The 26,890-nt window shown below is 44.2% G+C and overlaps 1 protein-coding gene across 6 annotated transcripts in view; it reads right to left on the bottom strand.

Moving 5' to 3' along the window:
• FECH (ferrochelatase) overlaps positions 1-20,064 on the bottom strand; it is a 64,813-nt gene extending 44,749 nt beyond the window's left edge. For all 6 annotated transcript variants that reach the window (XR_013408122.1, XR_013408123.1, XM_002800950.4 and 3 more), the window contains exons 1-4: positions 19,916-20,064; positions 13,430-13,556; positions 6,593-6,712; positions 5,131-5,279 (exon numbers count right to left, since the gene is read on the bottom strand). Coding sequence is in view for 4 of the 6 variants with exons in the window: in XM_002800950.4 (XP_002800996.2) it covers positions 5,131-5,279; positions 6,593-6,712; positions 13,430-13,556; positions 19,916-19,982 (463 nt within the window). In the remaining 2 variants the exon portion in view is untranslated. The remainder of the gene's footprint in view (positions 1-5,130; positions 5,280-6,592; positions 6,713-13,429; positions 13,557-19,915) is intronic.
• Between the last annotated feature and the right edge of the window lie 6,826 nt (positions 20,065-26,890).

Genomic DNA, 26,890 nt, shown 5'->3' with positions numbered 1-26,890 from the left:
TTGGCTGGCCTACGAAAGTCTCAAGAGAAAGGAGGAAAAAACAACACTGATTCTAAAATATAACTTCCTCTTGCATACCAGATACTATGGTAGACACTGGGCATTTTTTTTTTTTTTTTTTTTTTTTTGAGACGGAGTCTCGCTCTGCCACCCAAGCTGGAGTGCAGTGGCTCGATCTTGGCTCACTGCAAGCTCTGCCTCCCGGGTTCACGCCATTCTCCTGCCTCAGCCTCTTGAGTAGCTGGGACTACAGGCGCCCACCACCATGCCTGGCTAATTTTTTTGTATTTTTAGTAGAGATGGGGTTTCACCATGTTAGGTAGGATGGTCTCGATCTCCTGACCTTGTGATCCGCCCGCCTTGGCCTCCCAAAGTGTTGAGATTACAGGCGTGACCCACCGCGCCCGGCCATATTTTTTTCAATCATTTAAACCTGATTTTTCAGATAAGGAAACAGAGACTCTGAAGGTTAACTGAACTACCCAAAGTCATACCTTGCAGGTGGTCGAGCTGGAATTAGAGCCTGGGTCTCCCGACCCATGCTTCTCACTCCTCCCAGAAGCCCCCTCACCCGACTCCTATTACCCAGTTCCCTGAAACCCCAGGCCAACTCGTTTATACATAAAAAAAGAAAGAGTTCTTGGATATGTAAAAAAATTCATTGATAATAAATGATTAAAATGATTCTCCTCATTACACATATAAAACAGTGCTTAATTTGGAGGTGCCACATGGGATTGAAAGTCATCGTTCTTGGTACCTAAATGGCCCATGCCTGATGCATATCCTCGTGTTCTTTCCCTGTCCCTTCCCTGTCCTTTCACTAATACTCTCCTCTATCTTCTTTATCTTCCCGCATCTTCCTTTCCTATGGTTCAAAAACATCCACACCACATAATTGCTTAAGCATGTATAAAGTCATAAAACTACAAGTTTCCTAAACTTACTTAGTCTTGTTTCCTTGTCTTTTCATAGGATTACATATAACTTACACTCAGGGATGACAGTGAGAATCACTACATGAATGTCAGGTAATAATAAGACCATGATAATGTTACTGTCCAAAGCATTAGCAGGGGCTACAACTATGAATGTGACATAAATTGCCACAAGAAACATTTAGGTTAAAGTGAAGGAAAAGACGGGAGTTTATCTCATTTAAACATAGATATATACAAGGATGACATTCCTCCTAACTTGACCCAGAGAACTATGAGCCAATGGAACACATTCCCAAGGGAGAAGCAGAATGCCCTTAGGCGAGAGAAGCACATGTGCGCACAGAAAGACTGGTTGGACTCAGTAGTCTCTGGTTGGGGACTGCAAAAGAGAGGAAGGAAGTAAAACTGAATCATTTTTAGTGCTCTGTCCATTTTCAGGCCACGAATTTCATGCTGCCTTGCATAAAATGATCACTAGCAATTAAAATATATCAGAGGAGGGTGGCCGGGCGCGGTGGCTCAAGCCTGTAATCCCAGCACTTTGGGAGGCCGAGACGGGCGGATCACGAGGTCAGGAGATCGAGACCATCCTGGCTAACACGGTGAAACCCCGTCTCTACTAAAAAATACAAAAAACTAGCCGGGCGCGGTGGCGGGCGCCTGTAGTCCCAACTACTCGGGAGGCTGAGGCAGGAGAATGGCGTGAACCCGGGAGGCGGAGCTTGCAGTGAGCTGAGATCCGGCCACTGCACTCCAGCCTGGGCGGCAGAGCGAGACTCCGTCTAAAAAAAAAAAAAAAAAAAAAAAAAAAAATATATATATATATATATATATATATATATATATATATATCAGAGGACATGATCCCATAAGCAAACTCCAAATGACTTAATTGTTCAAAGATTATGTGCTTTGTGCTAAAAACTGCCAACTATTACAATACCATCAAAACCCTTGAAGCAACTCTTGGTGATCTGAGCTGAGGTTCAGCAAGCAAGTGGAAACTGTTTTCGAATCTACTTTGAAACAATACAATGATCAGAATGACATCCCCAGTGCTGCAGGTCAACTAGCTTCTCACATTTTCTTTTCACCTGTCCAGTATCTGAAGATTACAGTCTAAATGCCTGGAGTCTGGGAGTGCCTCAAATCGTGCACACTAAGAGGTAGAGGGGCTGCCCTTGCAGATAAAGACACAGCAGGTGGCCACATTTTAAAGTGAGACAGAGGAAACTACCCTAGAAAGAACTGATAATGTTTTCTAAATGCTTTCTAAAGACAACCTGTAAACACATATTGTAGAAAAAGCGGCAATGTACTCTCCAACTGCGCATATCCTGAAGAACTAACCAACAGTGTTCACGGAGGCCCCTTGTCCACCAGGGTGGGTTTCACACAGAGGCTGGCTGTCCCTGGAAGGACACAGGGACGGGAAGGAGCATCTCTGATGTTAACCAGCGCCACATCTCATGGGCACATCTGGCCGGAGTGAGCCCAAAACACATCACTCACTGGCCTAGCCTAGGTACCCTCACAGCAGCCGTCTAATGTAAACAGTCTTCAGCAAGAACTACTAAAAGATAGAGAAACTAGATTTTTAAACGGCAAAACTTCATTAATTTAGCATACACAATAGTTCAAATGTCCGATGTGTACATGATTTTTGGAAAGAAAAGTTTGAAATACGTAGCAAATGCTTCTTAATTTGTATCAGATCTGAACCCTGTGCTAATCATGAATTAAAAAGCTCACGTATATTGAATTTTTGTCATGTTAATGCCTTTCAGGATTATCTCATTTAATTTTCACAAGGATCTAGGAGTTGGGTTCTATTACCAACCCCATTTTCTAGCTGAGGCTTAGTGAAGTAAGTAAACTGCCTGAACCAGAGCAGGGAAGCCAGCACCATCAGAGAAAAGAACCTATACTCCAGCCACACTGCATCCGGTAAAGAACAGAATTATTTCATGAGTCACTAAAAGCAGTTACAAGCCAAACAGTTAAACTACAATTTGTATAGCATATTTGAGATTTAGACTTTCCATCACATGATTACACTTCTCATCTATTTCCGTATCTATTCTCTACATTTCTGCAATGCAACTACATGAAACCACTTCCTGATATAACTCACTGTCTTAGTTAACTGGTCAATTCTATGAAACCAGCGCAAGTCTCAAAATGTCCACACTGGCTACCAAGCAACAACCACTTCCCTAAAAAATGACAGCATGAAACGTGTTTATCTGTTTGCAATTATCACATTTTCTGGCCTAAAGAGAATTTTTCTTAATAGAAATAAATGAATAGACATAGTTCAAAAGTAAACTTTACAACTGTATAGGAAAGAAAGGATCAGAAGGGAGGAGAAATGAGAAGGAGATGGAGAGGTACCCCCAACAGCCTCGCCACAGAGACAGGAGGTGGCGGGAAGGATGCCCTTCTGTCTATTCCTTTTTCAAGTCTGACAACTCTACCAGGACTTCAACTCCTGGGCTCACGCAATCCTTCTGCCTCAGCCTCCCAAACAGCTGGGGTGTACCCCACCCCCATGCTTACTAGCGCTCTTTATAATGATGGGTACTACAGTAACATAAAAACAGGAAAAATGAGAACCTTTCTGCCTCCTCTTCCCACTGAAGGCACCATAGCAATTGCAAATCTGGTTCATAATAGACCTTTTTTTTTTTTTTTGAGACAGGGTCTCACTCTGTTGCCCAGGCTGGAGTGCAATGGCGTGATCGTGGCTCACTGTAGCTTCAACCTCCCTGGCTCAAGCGATCCTTCCACCTTAGCCTCACAAATAGCTGGGCCTCCAGGCGTGCCTGACTAATTTGTTGTTGTTATTTTTGTTGTTGTTGTGTGTGTGTGTGTGTGTGTAGACAGAGTTTCACCATGTTGCTCAGGCTGGTCTTGAACTCCTGGGCTCAAGTGATCCACCCGCCTTGGCCTCCCAAAGTGCTGGGATTACAGGCATGAGCCACCACGCCAGGCCCACAAGAAATCTTTGATCGGGATAAACTGTTAATGACTGGAGTTTGTTCTCTATCAAGTAGGTGTGAATGGAGGGCTGACATTTTAAAGGTGCACTGCGGCATGCACGGAGGAACTGCATAAGAAATGCCCTTGAGCCACAGCTGAAAGCAGGAAGCAAGCCAAATATGCAGAAGCACAGTTGAACGATTTTCCATGTGAGGTGATCTGAGAAGGGGCCAGGACCCTTTGTTATTTTGTGCCATGGGAACCAGTGGATTCTGAGAGCCGCTGGAGTGGACGCTTGCTCAGTGATGTCAGGAAAGAGTGAAATGCCCCTTTTGGTCCTGCCTAGTGGAGCTGTTCTCCTTGAGGGTTCCCACTGTCACACACCTATCCTGATCCCAAAGCTCTAAGATATATTTGCAATGAATGTAATTCATGTGTCCTAAGATGTACATGTTTTTGGTTTTAACATTTCTCATATCAGTCCAGTTTACAATAGATGGTGTCTTAAAATTAACTGGTAGTGCTTTTGTGTCTTAGTATTATACAAAAGCAGGCTGTCCTGCAATCAATTGTGTCTTCAATGTGTTTAATACGGCATTTTTACTTCATCCATGCATTTAGTGGTTCACTCTGCACACTATTATTCTGGATAGAGGTTCTCAGATGTGCACAATCCTCTTTTTGGTGCCACATCCATCGAGGACCTTCAATACCTTATTATGGTGGTATCCTGAGAGCTGACAGCATCACTGCAAGTTGCTTAGTGTCTTGTGGCTTCCACGATAGCTAGCTAATACTGCTCTAAATATTCTAATTAGCTGTCCAACCAGAAAGAAAAGGCAATAGCAGCAGACTCAATTTATTTCTCAAAGATTTCTTTCCAGCATAATGATATATGCATCTTTTATTTATGGTATGTTGCTTATGCCTTATACTCTACTTCAACTTAACAAACATCTCGAACTTCCTTTTGAAACTCATGTCCCAAATCCTTAGGTTTTTTTCACTTGTAATGTAAGAAGTCATAGCAAAGGCTAAAGGTCAAGGGATGCCTGGAGACCTAAATTAAATGACCATGTATTACATAGAAACACCACAAATCGAGTTGACAGTACATATGAAGCATTTAGCTTCTACTACTGTTTTGAATTTCATAACTACTTTGAAAGAACTAATCTAGTTACATGTTAATGAAGAAACACCATACCTGTGTTGGGGGACAATTCATCCAGCAGCTTCACCATGCCCTCTCCCTGCTTGGAAGTCCATATCTTGATGGGGGACCCGCCTCCAATCCTGCGGTACTGCTCTTGAATCTTGGGGGTTCGACGTTTGGCGATGAATGGTGCCAGCTTACTAAATCATTTAACACACAGGTAAGTGGATTTTATTCCACCTTAGCAACCTGAGAAATGTTTTCTACTCAATAAAAAAAAAAAAAATAAGCAAAATTTTAGAGAGCCTAACAAGATTAAGCCTTTAAAATAGAAGCTTGAGGTCACTGACAATAGCCAGCTGTCTTGTTATAGATTATGGAGCTAAAGCTAGACCCGCTCTGAGGAATACCCAGTTGTGCTCCACAAGTTGTTCCAGTAGCACACCCTGAAGATTCAGGACGCACAACACCCACGCGGAGAACCCTGGATGTGTGCTAGCTACTAGAGTAACACATTTTGATCCCACACCTAATGAGAACTAGGATATAAGACAAAGGCAGTATACATTTCTCTTAATTTAAAAAATAAAGTCCATTAATCTTATAGATACACTTGCATATAGGAGCAAAGATGTATACACAAGACTATTCACTATATTCACTGCAATACTGTAAACAACCTAATTGTCCAACATGAAGCACGGATTAAACAAATGAAGTTACAGCCATATCATGCAATTCTAAAGAGTAATCAAAAAATGAGCCAGACCTATATATCGATATAATGTTATGAAACAAGATACAGTGTTAAGTTTAAAAAAAAAAAAAGGAAAGTTTCAAATATAGTACATAAGTACCTTCACATTTGTGTAACAAAGTGGGGGAGGGTGTGTGTGTGTGTGCGTATGTATGTCTATACTTGGATATGCACAGACTATTTCTGGATGTAACAGAGTTGACCTCCAGGTGGGTAACTGGGGGTGCAAGGGGAAAGGGACATTTGCCTTTTACTGTAATTACTTTTATACTATTTGTAGTTATCACATGCATGTATTAATTTTTCATTACAAAAATCTATTTTGAAAGAAAAAGGAGAGAAGGAAGAAGGGAAAGAAGGATGAACGGAAAAGAAGGGCAGCAACAATCCATATTTATAGTACAAATGAATAATAATCATTGCTTCCCTGACTGTTAATCAGCCGTTAAGTGCCAAGGACAAATACATTTTTAAAAATCTTTAAAGGTGCTTAGGCTATGTCAAGTAAACTGCAATTTCCAGGGCTCTGGGGAGCAAAGGGCTCAAGGAGAATCCTCACTAACTTATTTGCTCTCTCCCCCTGAAATTTTCTGATATCATATCCTTCTGATATCCAATAGAAAACAATGCTGCTGCTTTAACCATTACCAGATACGCATTAAAACAATTTACTGGTTTGAAACTACAGAATTGAGAGACGCATGTCAATGCAGTGCCAAGGTTATAATCAAGTCGAGGTGTTTATATGGATCTCACTTCTGAATAGGAAGCGTCATGAGGTCTCGGTCCAAGAAGAGTCTCAGAAGGAAGTCGTGAACATCTCCGAGGGTTTCGGGGCCTCCCATGTTTAGCATTAATATTCCAGTTTTGGGCTTCCTACATAAAATAAAATACAATGGTTGATTTGTCACACTTCTGATTTTCTTCCAGGGTGGAATCTTGGTTCAGCCAGCAACCCTTATCTAACCTGTTCCGTACAAAGGTAAATACTACGGCTCTTTTCACTGCCATCACACGGATACCTATTCAGGGACATCTGTGGCCTCCAGTTCCTTATGGTCCCAGCTCAGACGCGGACCTTTGTCTTTTGGCTTAATCCGTGATATCAGTCTTCACTCAGCTGGAAATGTTTCCCTTTTAAAGTCTCAGCCTGAACAGAGATTGAATCTTTAGGGACTGGGAGTCAAGGTAGAAGTCTAAAATTGTCCTGAGGCTAAAGCATTTGTACATGTGAATGCCATGCGAATACAGAGGTTACCCGACCTCTCCCAACTTCAGGTTTCCTCATCTGGAAAACACAGCACCCACCACCTACTCAAAATGCTGTTTTGAGAATTCAGTGGTAACAGCTTCAGTCACTTAGCACGTGCAGGCACATGGTAAGTTCTACTCTACACAGAGCAGGGTTACCCCCTAATTTTAAACCTCCACAGTCTAATACCAGCCCATCCCCACTCTTGCATCTACTCTTGTCTCTTTAGTCAATGATTAAATTAAATGAGTACTGACTGAAATTATGTTTTACATTTTATTGTATTTTTGAAATGGAGTCTCACTCTGTCACCCAGGCTGGAGTGCAGTGGTACGATCTCAGCTCACTACAACCTCCGCCTCCCAGATTTAAACAATTCTCCTGCCTCAGCCTCCTAAGTAACTGGGATTACAGGCACCCGGGCTAATTTTTGTATTTTTACTAGAGATGGCATTTTGCCATGTTGGCCAGGCTGGTCTCAAAATCCTGACCTCAGGAACCGGCCTCAGCCTCCCAAAGTGCTGGGATTACAGGCATGGGCCACCGTACCAGGACTGACTGAAGTTATTGCTTGTTCCTCTGCTTTCTTCTCTAGGACCTCCCTCTATTCCTTCACCTGTGGCTTCTGTTATGATAAACTTCTCCTCTCCATCCTGCATGTAAATTCACTGCTAGATAATTCCTGCAAGAACCGGTGCTAACATTCAAATTAGTCCCAGGGTAGAGAATCAACCACTGAATGAGCAGGAAGAAGCAAAAAGAAAGCAGAGCTCCATAACAAGTTTTAGGTCAAGCAGTTTCTGGAAACTTAAAAAAACAAAGTACTAGGCAAAAATGTAAACCTAAAATCCAGATCAAGCTCCGGAGTCAACACAGCCCAAAGCGAGCCAGGCCAGGAACTCTCCACTCCTAAGCCCCTCCAGAGAGCAAGGCGAAGCCGGAGCAGGACCAGGTGCCTCTGGCACGCTGGCGGGAGCCATCAGAAGACCTTGTGTGTCCCCATGAACAGGTAGCCATGGGATGGCAATAACTGGGGAACTAAAGAACAAGGAGCATTTCTTCCATTCATTCATCTTTTTTCATTTTTAAAAATAGAGATATAACTCACATACCATAAAATTCACCATAATCTGAACAATTCAGAGGTTTCTAATCATAAGGAAGGGCAGGAAACCACCACAACTATCTAACTCCAGGACATCTTTACCCCACAAAGAATCTTTGAATCCATTAAAGCCACTCCCCATTCCCTCCCTTCTCACCCCTGGCAACCACTAATCTACTTTCTGGGTCTATAGATTTGCCTATTCAGGACATTTCTGGGTCTATAGATTTGCCTATTCATGTCATAGCATGAATCAGTACACTTCACTCCTCTTTATTGCTAAATAATATTTCATTATATGGTTGTACCCTCTATTCACTTTCAATAAAGCAGCTGAAAAATAACCAGCCTGAAGTTTATCTAAACACCGTTATTACGAGTGCTGAGGGGTCCACTTCCTGAATCTCCTGTACCAGACCACGTCTGACTACGGCAGCGACTAAGCCGACGCTGCTGAGACAGAGCCTGTATAGAAAAACATTCTTTATGTGCTTGACAACTAATGATACTATGATGACACCTTTTGTTCTTTTTTTTTTTTTTTTTTTTTTTGAGACAGGGTCTCACTCTGTCACCCAGGCTGGGGTGCAGTTGCACAAACAAGGCTCACTGCATCCTCGACCTCCCGAGCTCAAGCGATCCTCCCGCTTCAGCCTTCTGAGGAGCTGGGACCACAGGCACCTGCCTCCATGCCTGATTACTTTTTAAATTTTTTTAGAGAGACGGAGTCTTGCCATGTTGCCCAGACTGGTCTCCAACTCCTGGCTCAGGCTCCCAAAGTGCTGAGATTACCGGTGTGAGCCATTGTCCTGGGCTTATGATGACATCTTAATGGGTAATTTTTAAACAATTATTAACAACATTTGGCAATAATGTAAGGCAGCAGCGTATGTCAAATGTAAACGGGTGGAAACTTTTCTTGATCAAACCTATTGGAAGTGAATGAGGTAAAAATCTGATTTCTCAACCTAATTTTTCAGAATACGAATCAATTCCTGGGGAAGGAGAAATATGGCATTACAATGAGGTCAGGGATTTTCTCATTTAGACCCCATTATAAAGATTAACTAAGGTCCCTTTTCACATCATTGTCTTCGACCAGGGTTTCTCAACCTCAGCACTACTGACGTGTGGGGCTGGAGAGTCCTTTGTTGTAGAGGACTGTACTGTGCAATGCGGGAGGCTTAACAGCATACCTGGCCTCTACCTATAGATGACAACAGCACACACCCCACCCCAGTGTGACAACCAAAAATGTCTCCAGACATTGCCAAATTTGTCCCAGGAGGCAAAAATGCCCCCTTCCCCCTACTGAGAATCACTGTCTTCGAGGAAGAGGGCTTCATCCCCTTTTAAAAAACCAAGCAACTGCAGTGAAGATGTGGTTGTTATATAACTCTTCCATGCTCGAGTCCTACGACTGCATTAACAGGGGTGTGCTGAGTTTTCTTTCCTTGATATTTGAAAATTCCAGATGCATTATTTTGTGATATTCCTTTAATCTTTCTACTTAGACCACCAGTCTTCTCCTGGGATCCTGTCTTTCGCCCTCAAAATCTGTGACTCACAATAAATTAAGTGCATTTCCCATGGATCGCTGCCAGTTAACAGATTACTGGTTGAAAAACCTCAGGCTAAAAGATTTACCCAAGCCACAGACAGTATCAGTGTGCAAACGGGATTTAGAGCTGTTTTTCATCTATAACACCTGAGCTCAGAACAAGAGTGGCTTTAAAGGGGATGCTACTCTGCCCTGCTCACGGTTTTGCAAACCCATGTTGATCTTACACATTAAAGAGATGCACACGACTTGAAAATACCTAAATACACATGCACTTAATTCAAAACTGTGTTGTGCATGATGAATAGCGCATTAGTAAGTCCTAGTCTGACACCCCTCTATTCTAGAATGTGAAGTGAAAGCTTTAGTCAAGGGCCTCCATCGCCTCTCCTTCCAGACAGAACACACCTGAGACCAAGGTCTGAACATTCATGTTCCGTTTGTTTAAACATAAAAGTGTATACAGCAAAATATATTTAAAATGTCTCACTTGGAAAGGTTTCAACATTTTGCCATTTTTATATCCCGGACTCTCAAAATACAAGGTTTTTCCTTGAAATATTAAATGTACGTAACAGAAACTTAAGCTTGTCAATTCATAAACAATAATTCTATTCTACTCTATATGGTCAGCCTCAAGAAAAAGTAATAAGATCCCAGCTCTTCATTGAACCTCTAAGACATGATTGGCCTGTGGGTCTACAATGCCTCTAGAACAGAATTTGGCGAACTACAGCCCAGGCACTAAATCTGTGTACACACATACACCCCTACTGCCTGCTTTTGTAAAGAAAGTTTTACTGGAACACAGCTCCCCTCATTGTTTATGTAATATCTGTGGCTGCTCTCACATTACAACAGCAGAATTGAATAGCAGCAAAAGAGAGATTTTGGCCTACAAAGCCTGAAAAATTTACTGCCTAACCCTTTACAGAACGAATCTGTCAACCCCAGCCTAGTGTAGTGTCTACCCTAGTACTGCAATCTAGTCCAGCCCAAGCATTAAGCAGCACAATGCCTTCATAATGTCTGCCATCAGAATAATCCACAAACACACTCATTGCTTCACCATTTCTAGTATTAAAAAACTATAAATCACCTACACGTCCCATAATGTTGGACCGGGTAGTTTATGACTTAATAAAACACTCTTCAGTTACCAAAATAATATAGACAAATATTTATATGATGATAAATAAAAAGAGGGCATTATAAATATATGATGTATAGTACGGTCACATCTTGCTAAATACATAGAGTGAATCTTAATAGTCATACAGACAAAATTGGCCTGGCTGGTCGTTCACACCTGTAATCTCAGCACTCTGGAAGGTTGAGGCAGGAGGACTGCTTGACCCCAGCAGTTCAAGACAAGCCTGAGAAATACAGTAAGACCTTGTCTCTATTTTTTTTTTTAAGAAGAGAGAAACAAAATATTGGGTGGTAAGACCTTTCATAATGTTTAAAGTATTTTTTTCCCTATCTGTATTCTCTAAAATGATCCCATGTATTTTATATAAATATGATCTAAAGTTACTTAGTAGAACTTAAAGATTTTCATTTAATTTTAATAATATTAAGGCTACTTATATTGATGAGTTGCCACTAGAATAACACACAAATGAAATAATTTTTCTTCCAGGATTCCACATTGAATCGGTTCTTCAGTTTCTATCAAATCCCAACCCTCAGTACTTATGGCTTAAGTGGGGAGAGGGGCTGGGAAAGGTAAGGAGAAATGGAATGGGTCCTTCTTGGCAGGCTGCCAGATGAAGAAGGTATCCAATGCCCATCCCCAAGTAACCTCAGGTTACACAGCACTAAATCATCATACTTACGATCATACAGCAGAAAATAATAAACACACAATAAGAAAATTTTGGTTTTGGCCAGGCACGGTGGCTCGTGGCTCATGCCTGTAATACCAGCACTTTGGGAGGCCACAGCAGGAGAACTGCTGGAAGCCAAGAGTTCAAAACCAACCTAGGCAGCAAAGTAAGACCCCATCTTTACAAGAAAAAAAAATTTTTAATTAGCTGGGTGTGGTGGTGTGCACCTGTAGTCCTAGCCACTCAGGAGGCTGAGACAGGAGGATCGCTTAAGCCCAGGAGTTCAAGGATGCAGTGAGCCATGATCACACCGCTGTAGTACAGCCTGGGTGACAGTGCAACACTTCTCAAAATAAAAACGGTGGCTCATGCCTGTAATCCCAGCACTTTGGGAGGCCAAGGCAGGTGGATCACTTGAAGTTAGGAGTTCGACAGCCGCATGGCCACATGGTAAAACCCCATCTCTGCTAAAAATACAAAATTAACTGGGTGTGGTGGCATACACCTGTAATCCCAGTTACTTGGGAGGCTGAGGCAGGAGAATCGCTTGAACCTGGGAGGTGTAGGTTGCAGTGAGAAAAGATCAAGACACTGCGCTCCAGCCTGGGTGAAAGAGCAAGACTCCTTCTAAAAAAAAAAAAAAAATATATATATATATTTTTTTTTTAATATGATATAAATATATATATATTTTTATATATATATGATATATATATATAAATATATATATATATTTTTATGTATATATATGACTGGGTGTGGTGGCTCATGCCTATAATCCCAGCACTTTGGAAGGCCAAGGCAGGCGGATCACTTGAAGTCAGAAGTTCGAGACCAGCCTGGCCAACATAGTGAATTCCCATCTCTACAAAAAATACAAAAATTAGCCAGGCATGGTGGTGTGTGCCTGTAATCCCAGCTACTTGGGAGGCTGAGACATGAGAATTGCTTGAACCCGGGAGGTGGAGGTTGCAGTGAGCCAAGATTGTGCCACCGCACTCCAGCCTAGGTGACAGAGTGAGACTCTCTCAAAAAAATAAAAAATTATATATATATAATATATATATATATTATATATATTATACACACACACTCATACCTGTATAATTTTCATCACACAATGTGTGATCTAGGAGAAAGGTCATGGAGTTAAATAGGTCCTAGCTACTTTATCTCGCTCTGCCTGATATTAAAGGGTGCTGTTTCTATGTACTCATCTCGATAACTTCCCTTTATAGAGTCTTCTGTTGCCTCTGTACAGAGGAAGACTTGGGAGCAGTTGTGACTTCTGTTACTAAAGAGGACCCTTGCAACAATGCCATGCCTGCTGCCAGCCACCAGCAACAGAAGAGGTGAGGTATGAAACATGTACTTCACTTCTTTAATTGATGATAAATCATATTACTTCCTTTATAATTATGTTCACTGTGTTAAGGGATGAAAAACAATACTCTAGTTTCCTATAGAAATTCTTGGTAGATCAGTTATTCGTTATCCTGTACAGAACATACATTTCATAGGCATAATTATGTTAGGTTCATAAATACATTTCCAGCATATATAATTTCTGTTATATGACATATTCCAGAACCAAATTCTTAACACAATTTGCAGACTGTACTCAACTGTGTCTTTTAACAATAGCCCTGTTGCGAGGAAAGATCCAGTGGGGAAGGAGGGTGTAAAATCTGTGGTTTAACAGCTGTTGAAAGGAAGCCAAGAAAATAGCACACCGCTCCTTCCACACTGGCTTTTCCCAGCACCTTTCCTCCTAGGCAGCTTGGGTCTACTGGTGTCTGCATCAATAAAGAGAAATCCTTATTTGTACCTGATGTTAGACTCATACCTCTTCTGCGGTTGAACTTGAGGTTTTGCATGCTGGGCATGCTGGGCTGTTTCTGTGGCGGCGGCTGCTGCAGCTGCACCTGACTTCCACCTCCATGGCTGACAGACCCTCCAGCTGCTGGATGCCACTGTGACAAAATTAAAATGCTCGCATGAAATCTAGCCGGAAAGTAATTTCTTCTGAAGAAGTCCTCAGAGCATAATTCCTGGATTTAAAATTTAAAGAGATGCGATGGCAGAAATGATTTTCCTAGCATTTCTCTGCCGGCAGGTAAAGGCACTTAAGGCCTGTCCAAGGGGATGGGGTGGAGGATCGCTCCCCTAGGATGGCCGATGAGAGCCTGCAGGGAAGCATTTTAGAAACTACACACACCTCCTCTCCCCACCTCGGCTGCAGATGTTGATACAATCCCTCACAAGAAGCCCTGTACGAGACCAACATGACTGACAGTAGCGTGCTGCTCCTGTGGAAAGAGAAGGGGCTGCAGAAAAGGTGAAAAGCCACCAATTTCAGGAGTGGCAACTGGGCCAGTTTTCACATAGCTGCAGTTCTCCCTTCTGCCTCCAAGCCTTCTTCAGAAAGCACTGATGCTGAGAACCCAGTACTGCCCTTGAACCTTGACAAGGGGCCTCTGTTTCCCAGGGTCTGTTTTAGCCCTCCTCCCACTGCACCCCACCCCGCGGGGTATGCAGTCTCTACCACCAAGGAGACATGCCCCGCCAGGAGTCCACATCCCACGTACCAGACCAGGCTCCCAGTGCCCCAGGATTCCCTGTCCCCCAAGCTCCACACCCACTCCCAGGGTGGGTGCAGGCATCTTTTCTGGATCCATCCTCCTGAGGGAGGTTGTGCCATCAGTGTAGCAAGTCTTGACCTGAATGGTGGCCAAGGGATAGCCGTTTGCAGGAGCAAGAGTGGAACTAGGCATGCAGACCAGAGAATCCATCCAGGCTGTGGGCGAGACTCCTCACAAGGCCAGAAAGAGCTGGCGGCAGGAAGAGAAGCAGGAAAGTGTATGAATCAGAGGCAACTCTCCAAAGGCCTCTGCATTTCTGCAGGAGCTCAGAGTTCAAGAGCTCACCCTTCCAGGTCGTGATCAAGGTCTATTTGTCAACATAGGAGGACAGAACATATTTCCCAGTTTGGTAGCTTGCGACATCCCACATACCATATATGTGCCTTCAAGTATACCCTTGTCCTGGGCCCCACAGGAGGTGGCAGTGGGCCTGAAGAACCCACCTGAATTGAGGAGTCCGTGTGCCATACTCAGCTGTCATATGAAGAGTACTAGTCCTTAAACATCCAGTGAAATGAAACTGAAGCCATAGAGGATGTACTGAAGATGGCCATGTGAGAGGGCGGTTACTATGGCGCCTGGTGCTATGCACATGACCTCTTCCCCATTCTCAAACCGGTCGGTTAGAAACCAGCTTGCCATCAGTCTCCTTCTGCCCTCCTCCTCCTAACAGGCAAAGGTGCCCTGAGGAGGAATTTAGGCTGTGGGTCAAGCAGCTCTGACTCTGAATTCAGCTCTGCCACTTATTAGCAATGTGACCTGGGGCCAGGTCTTCCTGAGCCTGAGTTTCCCGATCTGTAAAATGACACCTTGCTACAGGGATTCTTGTGAGGAGGAGAGCAGAGGAGTGAAGCGCTCTGCAGCATCCACCATGTGATTAGTGCTGGCGTTAGTTTCAATTGACAGTTTCTAGAGGATGGGAACTATACCTGCTCTGATGTTATCACCTAGCATGTCTGTGAAATAGAAGAGAATGATATCTCCAGGCCATTAGATTTCCAACCATCCAGATTGTGCACATTCCCAGCAGAGCCAATTATGTGAGCTTATGCTAAATAATCTTTACTAACTCAAAGTGGAAGTGCAAAGATTCCATAAAGAAGTTCAATTCCATCTGGTTTGAGTTGGTGTTTAAAAAAAAAAAAAAAAGAAATTCAATTCCAAGGCTCAAACCAACTCACATCTCCTTTTTTACATAAGTTTAATTCTGAACTTCATCATAGGATTTAACCAGGTTCCTAATCATGCTGCAATGTCCCTAATTCCTTATATGAGTGAGACTGTATCCGATTCCATGGGATATGAGAATAAAACCTTGGCATTCCACAATTTGACTGCTGGTATAAGTTTAGCATCCCAAATGTGAAAATCCAAAATCCAAATTGCTCCAAAACCTGAAACTTTTTGAGCGCTGACATGACACTCAAAGAAAATGCTCATTGGAGCATTTTGAATTTTAGATTTTCAGATTTGGACTGCTCAATCGGTAAGTATATTCCAAAACCTAAAAAAATCTGAAATCCAAAATACCTGTGGTCCCAAGCATTCAGGATAAGGGGCACTCCATCTGTAATAAAATGACATTTCCTCCTTCAAACCTAAAAAAAGGAAGGAGTTCCAGGTGTGGTGGCTCACACCTGTAATCCCAGCACTTTGGGAGGCTGAGGTGGGAGGATCGCTTGAACCCAGCCATTTTGGGGCAGCTTGTACAACATAGAAAGACCCTCGTTTCTACAAAAAATTTAAGGAGTTAAAAAAAAAAAAAAGAAAGAAAGGCCGGGCACAGTGGCTCACACCTGTAATCCCAGCATTTTGGGAGGCCGAGGTGGGTGGATCATGAGGTCAGGAGATCGAGACCATCCTGGCTAACACTGTGAAACCCCGTCTCTACTAAAAATACAAAAAAAAAAAAAAAAAAATTAGCTTGGCATGGCGGTGGGTGCCTGTGGTCCCAGCTACTCAAGAGGCTGAGGCAGGAGAATGGCGTGAACCCGGGAGGCAGAGCTTGCAGTGAGCCGAGATCGCACCACTGCACTCCAGCCTGGGCGACAGAGCAGGACTCCGTCTCAAAAAAAAAAAAAAAAGAAGGAAGCGGTGGGGAGGGATTAGATTTTCCAACTAGTAGATGAGGATTTCCTAGTAAAATCTGGGAGCTAGTAGCTTTTCAAGCAGCTTAACTATTACCATGTCCTACTTACAAAATTATGTTCTCCATGGTTCACCAGATTCTCAGAGAGGAGAATGATATTGCTACCAAGGGACCCTTTCCACTCAGGTGAGTTAATACACTCACCCTTCAAGGACTCATCTAAAATACTCCTCTCCCCTAATGATCTGAAGATTCTAGAGAAATGAAGAGTGTCTCCTACCAAACAATTAGCATTTGTCCAGGCTAAAGGAGTTTAAAGCAAACATTCAAAGGGCCAACTGAGACTCTGGAAAAGACTCAGCTCACAGTTGAAGAGAATCTGATGGCACAGGCGGCATTGAGTGGCGTAGAGAGTACGTGTTCGGAAACCAGAGAGATCTGAGCAGAAATCCCACACGGGACCAAGAGGCTGTATGGCTGGGCCTGGGCAACTCACTGAGATGCTGCGAGTCTCACTTTTCTCATCTGCAAAATAGTGATAAGGCTACTTCTGCAGGGCTGCTGTGAAGATAAGAGGGGAAAAATATGTCCAGCCCCAACAGCAATGCCTTGCCACACTGCATGTGGTTAAGCAAAGGGGTGAAGAATATCCAATAGTACAGACTTGCCCATTTATGAACTAAGACCAAGTAATTCTGCCCCTCCTCCTTACATGGATAACTGGTCTACCTTTAGAAGGCCTACAAACAGGCCGGGCATGGGGGCTCACACCTGTAATCCCAGCACTTTGGGAGGCTGAGGCGGGAGGACTGCTTGGGCCCAGGAGTTTGAGACTAGCCTGGGCCACGTGAAGAGACCCTATCTCTATTATTTTTTATTAAAAAAAAAAAAAAAAAAAGAAAGCCTACAAACAATAAAAATGATCAAACCAAGAGATAAGCAGCAAAACAGAAGATGACAAAAGAAAACAAAACTCCGCCGGGCGCGGTGGCTCACGCCTGTAATCCCAGCACTCTGGGAGGCTGAGGCGGGCAGATCACAGGTCAGGAGATTGAGACCATCCTGGCTAACACAGTGAAATCCATCTCTACTAAAAATACAAAAAAATTAGCCGGGTGTGGTGGCACATGCCTGTAGTCCCAACTACTTGGGAGACTGAGGCAGGAGAATCCCTTGAACCTGGGAGGCAGAGGCTGCAGTGAGCCGAGATCATGCCACTGTATTCCAGCCTGTCAACAGAGCCAGACTCCATCTCAAAAAAAAAAAAAAAAAACGAAAACAAACAAAACAAAACAAAACAAAAAAACTTCATAACTCCTGCAGTGGTGAACACCTGTAGTCACAGCTACTTGGAAGGTTGAGGCAGGAGGCTCACTTGAGCTCAGGAGTTCAAGACCAGCAGCCTAGGCAACGGTGAGACCCGGTCTCAAAAAAAAAAAAAAACAACTTCTCTCAAAAAACAAACTTCATAATTCCTGGACAAATCCAATAGGTGATCATTCAAAAGTATACCCATGACTTAAGAAGTTTGTAAGTTAATAAGTATCAACTGGTTCTTCAAAACCAAATTAACATTTTGGATCCTTGCAGGTGAGGCAGAAGAGAGTAAAAGGCGAGGTACACAAGTACTGAAATCTATGATGGCCCTTTTCTATCACACAGGAGATGAAGATTACTTCAAAAGTACTTATAAAATATGCACCATTTTTAAAATTAACAACAGAAATAAGGTTCTATATTGTAACTATCAATAAACATAGTGGGTGCTTCAAAATATTGGTTAGTTGCTGATATGGAGCCAAAATGTTCTAATGTCTTTTATGTAAACCCTAAAACTCTTTTATTATCCTAGAATTTTTTTTTTTCTAATTACATAAGACAATATATGCTCAGCAAAAAAAAAAAAAAGTTTGGAAGGCCAGGCACACCAGATCATGCCTGTAATCCCAGCTACCAGGGAGGCTGAGGCGGGAGGATCACTTGATCCCAGGATTTCAAGGCTGCAGTGAACTATGATGGCACCACTGTATACCAGCCTGGGCGACAGAGCAACACTCCATCTCTTAAAAAACAAAACAAAACAAAACACGTTTAAAGTTTGGAAAGAAAAAGGCACCAAGAAAAAAAATAATTCATATAGATAGCTAAACAGACAGACAGATAATATATGGCCCACCCCAGGAAGCTTATTAATTCTGTAATATGCTAGATACATAAAGTATAAAACTTTGCTTTTCCACTTTTACTTTCAGAACTCATTTTCAGAAATACTCCTCAATGTTTTCTCACACAGAAGTTGATTTTTTCCTATCAACCAAAATGATGATTATAACTACACCTTCAAATCAAAGTCTGTAACACAAATAGACTCCAAAAGTATTTCTGCTAGAGTTTCTGAATCCTTCCACTTTTAATCTAGACTACAAATAATTTAAAGTTCACGTATTGTTCCATGACCTCAAATCTAAGGCCTGTCAGACTTCATTTGCCACAGGAAAGGTCAATGAAAGAAAAGATTAGTTCAATACTTCTTTCGGCCCCACGACTGGCACTGTGCTGCCTCTTCTTTAAAAACAATGTCCTTTGTCCCCCAGTGCCTTTAGTGAGCTAGCCTCATTGTACACTGGGTCCTTATTATTTTCCTAACAAAGCCACCTCTAATGAGATATGGAGGTTCAGAGGGGATTCTCTCCACTCCAAGTCGGTGTCAGACTGATGAACTTCCTAGAAAAATATGTCCGGTCTGTGTCCAGTCACCGTTCAGATGCATTAAATAAGCATCTTATTTGTGGCAGCCTTCTACATGAATGGCTAGACATTTTGAAGATGCCTGTGTACCTACTGTGTGCCAGGCAAGGTGCTCATGTTCAAGGCAAGCCTTAAAAAAATTAGGATTTCAATGTACATTTACCAAAGCTCTGGCGAAGTTAGGTGCCTTGTTCAAGGTGTCACAGTTGGAAATGCTGTCCCAGCCAGGTGGGTGAGACCCACAGTCCCATCAGCTCATCCTGCGGTCACAACCTATTCACGGTTTGCATCAGAAACATGGGAAGCTGTTCCTGGGTCTCACATGTTCTCCAAATATCTCTAGAAAACAGCAGCCCAGGCTGCCCCACGGTGGGTCCTGCTGCCAAGGAGAAGTGGGCATAGAGGGACCAAGGGCCATGGGCTTTCCTCAGCAGGGAAGGAAATGCAGGGCAGATGTCCATGGTGGTGATGATGACGATGCCTTCCTTACTGTCCTCTACGGCAGGCCCATAACATACCTTCCCTGGTGTAACCTTCTCAACAGTCTGGTTATTACAGGTGACAATAACCAAGGCTCTAGGAAATTCCAGCCACGGCTGCAAGCCACCCAGCCGACCGATGGGACTTGAACCTGCGCCTCCTGGATCCAGGCGCCCTCCCCGCGGCCCCCCGAGCCCTGAGTGCTGCCCTCACCCCTCCCTTCTCCGCGAAGCCCCTCGCCCGTTTGCTCGCAGTGCCCCCACGGCCGATCCCGAAATCCCCGGGACGCGAGGGCCCCGGCTCCAGCTGCCCGCTCTGCCCACGCCGTCTCAGGGACCCTGGCCCTGGCGGCCGCCGCGACAGACCCACTTACGCGGATCGCGGAGCAGGACGCCCGCGGCGCGCAGGGCCGCAGCCATGTTTGCGCCGAGTGAAGGCATTGCCCGGGCAGCCTCGGCCCGAGTCGGGGCTCCTCCCGCGTTGGCGTGACCAGGTGTCCGCCCAGCAGCGGCCGAGCGGGGCAGCGCTCCCCACGCGCGTCCCCGGCCCCCTGACCTCGCGCCCTCCCGGCGCGCCCGTTCATTCGCTGCCGGGCCGGGGCGGGGCCTCGGGGGCGAGGCCAGGCGGGGACACGCCTCTCGCGGAGAGCCCGCCCCAGCTGGGCGCTGCTCCCTGCGTGAAAATGGGCCTGGCGGCTGAGCTAGAAGCCCACTCCCCACCACCATCGCAGGTCACTGCAAAACCTGCTCGACTCGTATTTGCGCTGGACGGGTGCCCTGGTTGCATCTGCCAAGCTAGACAACTGAGGATCCTCAGCCATGACTCAGCAAATAACTTTTTTTGACGTTTCCTTTACTATTATTTAGATATAAGGATGCTTTTGCCTCAGTTCTCCAGTTTGCCTGCCTAGTCACAGCACAAGTGTGCAGATCCTGTTTTGTTTTGCTTTATTTTCAAAACAGAAAAAGGGATTATTCAGTTTATCTGCACCCGCTCTGTGTAGCAGAATTTGACAGGTGAGACTCACAGAAGAGCATTAGGAAAACTGAAGGCCAGCCTGGCAAGTGCATTTCTTGGAGGGACGGTATGATGAGGTTTGTCTGTATCATATCCGCGCACCTTCCCAGTTTAACCACCTGCCCCGCCCCCAAGGTCGCACACTGAGACCACAGGGAGGAACAGGTGCACATTTCATTCCTACACCTCCGCCAGCCCACCCTGCCCATATATGTTCAATGCATTGTGGAGTAGGAAACCAGCCCTTGGTACAGAAAGGTCTCAGGCATCGGTATTCATTGAACAAATGTTGAGCACCTACTATGTGCATTGGGAAAACAGTAGTGAATAGAGCAGACGGGGGTTTACATGGGGTTAGGGGAGACACAGAAAATAATCACAATATGTAACATTTTGAATGATGGAGCCCTTCCACGGCCTCCCCTCTTCTTTTTCCTTCTCAGGACACATGAAGAATGAAGCAAGGTAAAAGAGATGGGGTAGCGTGGGGGAAGGGACTAATGCAATTTGAAGCAGGTGGGTCAGAGTTCACACACATTCGAGCAAAGGCTTTATACACATTTGAGCGAAGGTGGCAAGCCATATGGAACATTCAGGGAAGATGGAGTCTAGATTCAGCTGAAACCCAGTTTTCTGTAGCTTAAATATGTGCTACTGATGGAATTAGTTTATTTCTTATTAAAGTTGGTCCTCCTGATGGTTATTAGGCCAATGCAAACTGTCAAATTAAATGGATAGCCTTTCATATTACCTACATGATCTTCATATCCAAGCGGATGTCCTGAGAAAAGCACAGTAAAACCTGATCCAGGTATCAACTCACCTTCCTTATATGTGTGGCTAATTCTCTACCCTCATAACAAAAATTACAGTCTTCTTAAGTTGCCCTTTAAAGAGGTAATCTTCATGGATAACATACTTCTCTACCTACAATCTGAACCCATTTTTGTTGTTGTTGTTGTTTGTTTTGTATTTCTAGTAGTAACAGAGTTTTGCCATGTTGGTCAGGCTGGTCTTGAACTGCTGACCTCAGGTGATCCACCCACCTCGGCCTCCCAAAGTGCTGGGATTACAGGCGTGAGTCACCGTGCGCGGCCTGAACCCATTTCTTCTAAAGAAACTAAATTAAAAGGCTTCTCATATTGCAATACTGTGTGCCAGAAGTGTAGACAAGGCCAGAGAATAAAATGGCCAGGGGTGTTAGAAGTCTGAGCTATGAAGGCTCTTCTTGTCCCCTCTGGGAGGCCCTGGAGAAGTCATCCCCTCCATCCAGGGTGCTGGGCCCCTCCTGCTGGGTGCAGATAAGGGGGCTTCTGGTCCCTCCCAGGCAAACGCTGATGATTAGTGACAAGGCATAAAGATGCCAAGTCTCACCAGTACAAAATCAATGGCTGGCGCAGGTTAAATTTGTTTCTGTCCAGAAATGATTAAGGAACTAGCAGAACATACTTTATTAAATATTTTAATGAATCAGCATAATTTCATTTCTTTTATTCACATCTTGTACTTTCATTTTTACTGACTTCCATTTTTTATTTTTTCATTAATTATTATTATTATTTTTTTTTTTTGAGAGGGAGTCTCACCCTGTTGCTCAGGCTGGAGTGCAATGGCGTGATCTCGGCTCACTGCAACCTCTGCCTACTGGGTTCAAGTGATTCTCCTGCCTCAGCCCCCCTGAGTAGCTGGGATTACAGGTGCCTTTATGACTTTTAAAAACTCATTCAAGATTCCTCATGTATAAAACCTCCTGGTGGCACATATGAAGAACTCATAGGTTATAACTGAAAACAGAACTTCCTTCTTTTTCCCCAACAGAGAGTACCATAACAATTGTTATTCCTAATCTATGGCTTATTTCTCACAAACATTGAATATAACAGCTCTCCAATAAGTAAATTTTTATGTTCTTATACAGTGAAAGCAGATAAAATGTGCTTTATGTTGGTCCTTTTCAAAACTGGTAGAAAACAGTCCTTAACCCAGAAATTGTGAACTCTAAATACAGGCTTACCAGAAAAGCCCTTGAAAGGCTAAAGAAATTTGCAGAACCATATGACATACATAATATGAATTTTTTTTCTAACAACGTATTTTTAACAAAATTACACACCAATTCCATTAGCAAACAGAAGGCTAAAAAGGCACAGTGTCTGGGCTAACAGAGATAAGGAGCACCCCAACCAGGAGGGAGAGGGTTTGTCTGAGGCCTGGTGACTTCATTAGTGAATAAAGCACTCACCTGTCACAGACACCACTTTGAGTGCAGCCTGTGATCCTAAATAAAATGAATTTGTTGGTTTCAGCTCAGTGCTTCAGGGAAAAGGGTGGGAAATCTCTTCATTCATTATTTGCCATGATTGGCACCTCTGAGCTACACAAACTAGATTTAGATTATTCAACTCTGATTCCTTAATCAGAAAAAGAACTGGGGAAGGGAGGAATCAGGAGGGATTCAGGTCAAGAGAAACAGTGGCTGCATGTGACAAATGGTAAGCTATAATGATTACTCAGAGAAATCTGATCTATTGTCCCTAGAATCATTTTACAACAAAGAGGCCACAAAATCCAGGCCAACATGCCACACGTTTTGACTTGCCCCTCTTCACCACGCAAGCCTTCAGCCCAGTGGTGGTGACAGGTTTATTAATCCATCTGCCCATATTTCCTGACTGTCTTACCATGAGCAAAACATTAGGTCATGTGGAGGATAAAAGAGTGAAAAGGAAAACAAACAACATTCTCAAACAGCTCATTCGCTTATGAAACAAACGTATGGGAGACTCCATTCTATGTCAGGCACGTAGCAGGCAATGGGCGTGCAGCAATGAACTGGACGGTCTCTACTCTCATGGAACGTACCTTCTAGAAGGCAAGGCAGATGATTGTTTTACAACAAAGATGAAAGGCATACAACATATTGTCAGGTATGGCTAGGGTCTGTGGAGAAAGCTAAAGGAGGGGGAGGAAGCGAGAGAGGCTGCAACTGCTCAGGTCAGTAGTGTAGTCAGGACCAGCCTGTCTGCAAAGGTGGCATTTCAGCAGGGACCTGCAGGGAATGAGGGCATTGTCTGGGGAAGGGTTTGCAAGCAAGAGAGACCAGCAAGCGCTGGAACACATTTGAGGCTTGTATTCATTTCCTACGGCTGCTGGAACAAAATACCACAAATGTGTTGTCTTCCAGTTTTGAAGGCTAGAAATGCAAAATCAGGGTGTCAGCAGGGCTGTGCTCCCTCTGAAACCTGTAAGGGAGAATCCTTCTTTGCCTTTTTTAGCTCGTGGTGGTGGCAAAAATCCTTGACGTTCCTCAGCTCGTAGATGCAGCACTCCAACCTCTGCCTCTGCAGTCACAAGCTGTCTTCTCCGCTTGGAAGGACGCCAGTCATTTTGGATTAAAGGCCTACCCTAATAACCTCGTCTTAACTTGACTGCGTCTGCAAAGACCCTGTTTCCAAATAAGAGAGTTCATGTTTACAGGTTCCTGGGGGCTAGGATGTCACCGTGTCTGTTGGCGGAACACAACTCAGCCCCATAACAAGGCTATCAAGGAACAGCAGGGAGGCCACATGGCTTGAGTAGGGGGGCGGGAAGTAGGGGAACCAGGGCGGAGTGATGTAGAACTTTGTAGGTAATGAAAAATTGTGTCTTCTGAGTGACCTCCATTTAGCAGAGTGATACGTGCTTATGTTTTAGAAGGTTCACTTTGTCTTCAGTATAGGGAATAAACTGAAGTTTCTGAGCCAGTCTTCACTTACACTGCGTGACTAAATGTGCCCATCGTGGCCGGGGGCGGTGGCTCATACCTGTAATCCCAGCACTTTGGGAGGCTGAGGCGGGCGGATCACCTGAGGTCGGGAGTTTGAGACCAGCCTGAGCAACATAGAGAAACCTGTCTCTACTAAAAATACAAAATTAGCCGGGCGTGGTGGCCGGTGCCTGTAATCCCAGCTACTTGGGAGGCTGAGGCAGGAGAATCGCTTGAATCTGGGAGGCAGAGGTTGCAGTGAGCCAAGATTGCGCCATTGCACTCCAGCCTGGGCAACAAAAGCAAAACTCTGTCTTAAAAAAAAAAAAAGTGTCCATTGTTTTTTGTTTGCTTGGTTTTTAGCTTATTCATACTGAGTGTTTTTTCCAGAGTTCTCTGCTTCCTGGGTGGTGGAAGGGTCCCTAAGAGGCCTTTCTGATTTGCTTCTTCCAGGACCCAGCGGTCCCACCAGTCTTAGACCGAGTTTGTGTGAATATGTCAACTTGGTTGTCCTCTTCCCTGCAGGTGTATAAATTCACAGCCAGGGAGAGGCATTCCCCAGAGCCCTGGGAAGACAGCAGGCTTCCTTGTGCTTCTCTGGGCTAGAGGGCCAATTTTCTGCATTACTTTTCACAGAAGTGCCGGGCCTCTGCGGCCCTGCTTCATGGAGGGGTCTGGTTCTAGCTCCACCTTCCTATGGCTGCATGGGCATTCTAAGAGCTGGGCACATGATGTGTTCACTGTGAACACTCAGGGAGTTGCATGCTTATGATGTATGCCTTTTTCTGTATAAATGCTATACTTTAATGAAACTTTTTTTTTTTTAAATCCGGCTGGGCTCAATTCTCCCAGGAGCCCCGATTCCTAACCTAACAGCTCTGACTTTGAGATTCTCTCTAACCCCTCTCCTCCAATTCTGATGCCCAGAGATGTTCCTTTCTCACCTAGGATTTTGAGGGCAAATAGATGTATCTAGTAAATCTGTTTATAATGCGGTAACAAGAGGTGAGCAGAAGTTTCCCTGATAAAAGTGAAAGAGGGTTTCAGGCTGAGAAGATGAAGGAAGGCTTTCCATCGAGGAGGTATCAGAACTTACAATAAGAGGACTGAGATAGGCTGAACGTGCAGAGACAGCACGAAGGTGGAAGAGCACATGAGAACCAGGAGCAAGACCTTCACTTGGGGCCACAGCACGGGGTATGGCGAGGACTAGGAGAAAAGGCAAAAGGACCAGCCTGAATGCACTGAGGGCTTGGCCCTTCATAGGCCAGCAGAGGCATCAAGAGCCGTGACAGGGAGGTGAGCAGCTGCTCAGGGCTGTGGCAGAGAATACTGAGCAAGCAGGGTGTGGGTCACAGGACGTAACAGGGGCCAGGCAGGGAGACCGAGCAGGACAGAGTGGCCACAGGTGAGGATCGAGGTATTGAGCAGAGTGGCAATGGAAGTAAAGATGGCAGAGGAGCAAAAGGTATGGAGAAGGCCAGGCCCAGTGGCTCATGCCTGTAATCCTAGCACTTTGTAGGCTGAGGCGGGAGGATCACTTGAGCCCAGGAATTTAAGACCAGCTTGGGCAACATGGCAAAACCCCATCTCTACAAAAATTACAAAGATTAGCTGGGCATGGTGGTGTGCACCTGTAGTCCCAGCTACTCAGAAGGCTGAGGCAGGAGGATTGCTTGAGCCGGGGAGGCCAAGGATGCAATGAGCAGTGATCATGCCACTTGCACTCCAGTCTGAGCAGCAGAGTAGGGCCCTGTCTCAAAAAATACATTTAAAATTTCTAATTAAAAATAATTTTTAAAATTTAATTTAAAAAATATGGAGAAGTTGAGAGGATGGGCACAGGTTATGACATATTAAGATAAGAAACAGGCTGGAATCAAATAACTCCAAGGTTTCTGGCCTTAAGGAGGCCGAAAAAGAGAAACATATTAGTTAGCAGCGGAGCTAGTTTGAGACAAAGCTGAGGGCTCTTTGTCATTGCTGTTCTCATTTTGTTTTGTTTCTAACTGCATATATTTTATGCTGCAGGAAACAAAAGAAAAAGAGGTACAGTTTTGTTTTGTTTTTTTTTTTGAGACAGAGTTTCGCTCTTGTTGCCCAGGCTGGAGTGCAGTGGCACAATCTCGGCTCACTGCAACCTCCGCCTCACAGGTTCAAGCAATTCTCCTGCCTCAGCCTCCTGAGTAGCTGGGATTACAGGCACCTCCCATCACACCCAGCTTATTTTTTGTATTTTTAGTAGAGACAGTGTTTCACCACATTGGTCAGGCTGGTCTCAAACTCCTGACCTCAAGTGATTCACCCTCCTCGGCCTCCCAAAGTGCTGGGATTACAAACCTGAACCACTGTGCCCAGTCAAATTTTTAAAAAAACTTTTAGTGGTCATCGATGTAGCAATAATGATTGAAGCCAGCCATTCATTCATCATTTTTTCAGAGCCTGCTATGTGCCTTGCATAGCCCACCACTGCCCATAAGCAGCTTATACACCAGCAGAGAAGCAGCTATCTAAACAAAGAGAAATAAAAAGGTACAGAGGTCTGTTCTCGGTTCCATACAGCGGCAGGAGGCGAGGGGCAGGGCT

Source organism: Macaca mulatta, chromosome 18, assembly GCF_049350105.2.
Source record: "Macaca mulatta isolate MMU2019108-1 chromosome 18, T2T-MMU8v2.0, whole genome shotgun sequence".
Classification (NCBI taxonomy): domain Eukaryota; kingdom Metazoa; phylum Chordata; class Mammalia; order Primates; family Cercopithecidae; genus Macaca; species Macaca mulatta.
Note: the sequence above shows the minus strand (reverse complement) of the source record. Positions and strands in the feature narration are given on the sequence as shown.